Source organism: Octodon degus, unplaced genomic scaffold, assembly GCF_000260255.1.
Source record: "Octodon degus isolate 3935 unplaced genomic scaffold, OctDeg1.0 scaffold00052, whole genome shotgun sequence".
NCBI classification, from domain to species: Eukaryota; Metazoa; Chordata; class Mammalia; order Rodentia; family Octodontidae; genus Octodon; species Octodon degus.
In genome coordinates, this window is record NW_004524628.1 from 473,850 (window position 1) to 476,043 (window position 2,194).

General features: G+C 47.8%; 1 gene segment (V, D, J or C); it reads right to left on the reverse strand.

Moving 5' to 3' along the window:
• Positions 1–905: 905 nt before the first annotated feature.
• Positions 906–1,397, reverse strand: LOC101587034. The segment is given in 2 exon segments: positions 906–1,228; positions 1,349–1,397. Coding segments are annotated over 2 exon segments (372 nt in total).
• Between the last annotated feature and the right edge of the window lie 797 nt (positions 1,398–2,194).

Here is a 2,194-nt window from a genome sequence, read left to right on the forward strand (position 1 = left end):
GGCGGCCCAGCTCATGAACACAGGTACATACCTAAGTGCCTCAGCTCTCCAAACTCACAAGGAGAAAGTCTAAGCTTTTCTGGCTTTTTCTTCCAGACCCTTACATGCCTTGCAGTGCCTGGCTGCAGGTGACAAGTGTCTCACTGGTGCTTGTCAGTAAAACAGCAAAAGGTCTGGTTATTATTCACTTCTCATTGAGACTCTTAATGTTCAATTGATGATCTCAGAAAACTGTGTATTCTGGTCACTTCAGAAAGAGAGTCACATGCTAACCTCAAAACAAACAAACAAAAAACCTCCTTAGCAATGACAAAAGAGTGTACAGCACTACACAATCTTGGATAATTAAAGCCACATAGCAATATGAATTTCCATGAATAAAAATGAGAAGTTGTGACTCTTCCCCACACACCAGCTGGAGTCTAGATGACAGCTCATGCCTACAGCACCAGCTCTGTAGAAGATGAGGCAAGAGGAAGGATCTCAGCTCAAGCCCAGCCTGACAAGAGTAGCAAGAAAAGGAGGGGGAGGGGACCACAGAATGGGGACACTGGAGTCCATTCAAACTAGGGGTGAAGGAGGGAGGGACAGGCACAACAGAGACAGAGAGCACAGTGAGCTGCTCTGTGGCCTGAACCTCAGCTGCTGCTGCAGCCCCGCAATCCATACTCCGCACATGGGCTGAGCTGGGTCCTGACTTAAGTTACAGAGGCCTTGTCATATCTGTGTCTCTGTGCTGAGGAGAGATGGAGACTTGGGGTGCAGGGAGCCTCCCTGACTCTTTGCTAACAATCTCCCAGTGGGATTTAAAGGCAGGTTAGATCTGAGAAATGCTATCAGGAGGGCAGGGTGGAAGGAGGAGCAGATGGGGCAGCCCAGCCTCACACTTCTCCTTCCTGGGAGGTTTATGTCACAGCGTGTATCAGTGTGGGAGGGTAACTGCTATACTGCTGACAGTAATAAGCGGCAACATCTTCAGGCTGCAGGCTGCTGATGGTGAGAGTGTACTCTCGCCCTGATCCACTGCCGCTGAACCTCGCTGGGACCCCAGACTGCAGGTTGCTTGCATCATAGATCAGGAGCCTGGGAGCTTGCCCTGGTTTCTGCTGATACCAACTTAAACCACTGTAAATGTCCTCACTGGCTCTGCAGGTGATGGTGACTCTGTCTCCTGGAGATGCAGACAGCGAAGGAGGAGACTGGAACATCTGGATGGCACATCTGGTACCTGATATGGGAGACAGAAAGGCAAATGTTCACAGGATTGTGTTACAAGAAGATTTCCATTAAAGTCTGGCTGCACTGACCTCATTGGGCTGAGCAAATCCCCAGTGCTGCCCTTCTGTACCTGGCAGCCAGAGCAGCAGGAGCCCCAGGAGCTGGGCGGGGACCTTCATGGCCGTGCTGTGTCCCCACAGGATTGTCTCCTGCCCAAGGTGTGAGCCCTGGTTAAAAAGTGTTGAAGGCAGGGCTGCACCCTGAGGACATGCAAAGCAGCAGGGCTGGGCTGGGCAGGGGTGCAGCTGCAGGGCTGGTCACCTCAGGAAGGCAGCACAGGGCCAGTGTACCCAGAGGGCCCAGGTCAGAAGAGTTCTTTTATTTATTTGTTTAACTTTTAGTTTAAAAGAGACTAAAATATAGTAAAAGAAAAAAAATTAAAAACTATGCAGAATCTCATTAAACAAAATGATAGGAATTCAACAGAGGTTCTTATATTGTGTATCTTTATTTTTAAATTACCACATATAAGCACATAAAATTCATCCAAAAATTATAAAAATTAAAACAGAAGAGAGAAAAATGTTAAGGTATTAACTGTTCCTTCCGTTAGAGAGCCAGCTCAGCTGTACAATTATCCAAGCCATCCTGAGGGTATGCACATATATCTTTTTTTCCTTCTTGTTTTTCTTTCCTCCCTTGTCCTTTCCCTGTGAGCAGTTTCCATCCCTTTCATGGTCTCTGCTGTACCTTCCACACCGCATTCACTCTTTTAGGCTCTTGCACTCCTTTTCCTCCTGGAAGCATGTTGTTACAGAAACATTTGGAGCCCTTGAAAATAGGAAGGGACGTGCAACGCGCGTGGCATGTTCTTTATGGCAGCGAGAGTGCGTCGCCTTCTTCCTAAGGACCGCATGGTAAAGGTCTAAGACATTGAGAATATTGGGCCTTTTCTTATCCCAAAAGTTTATCACTG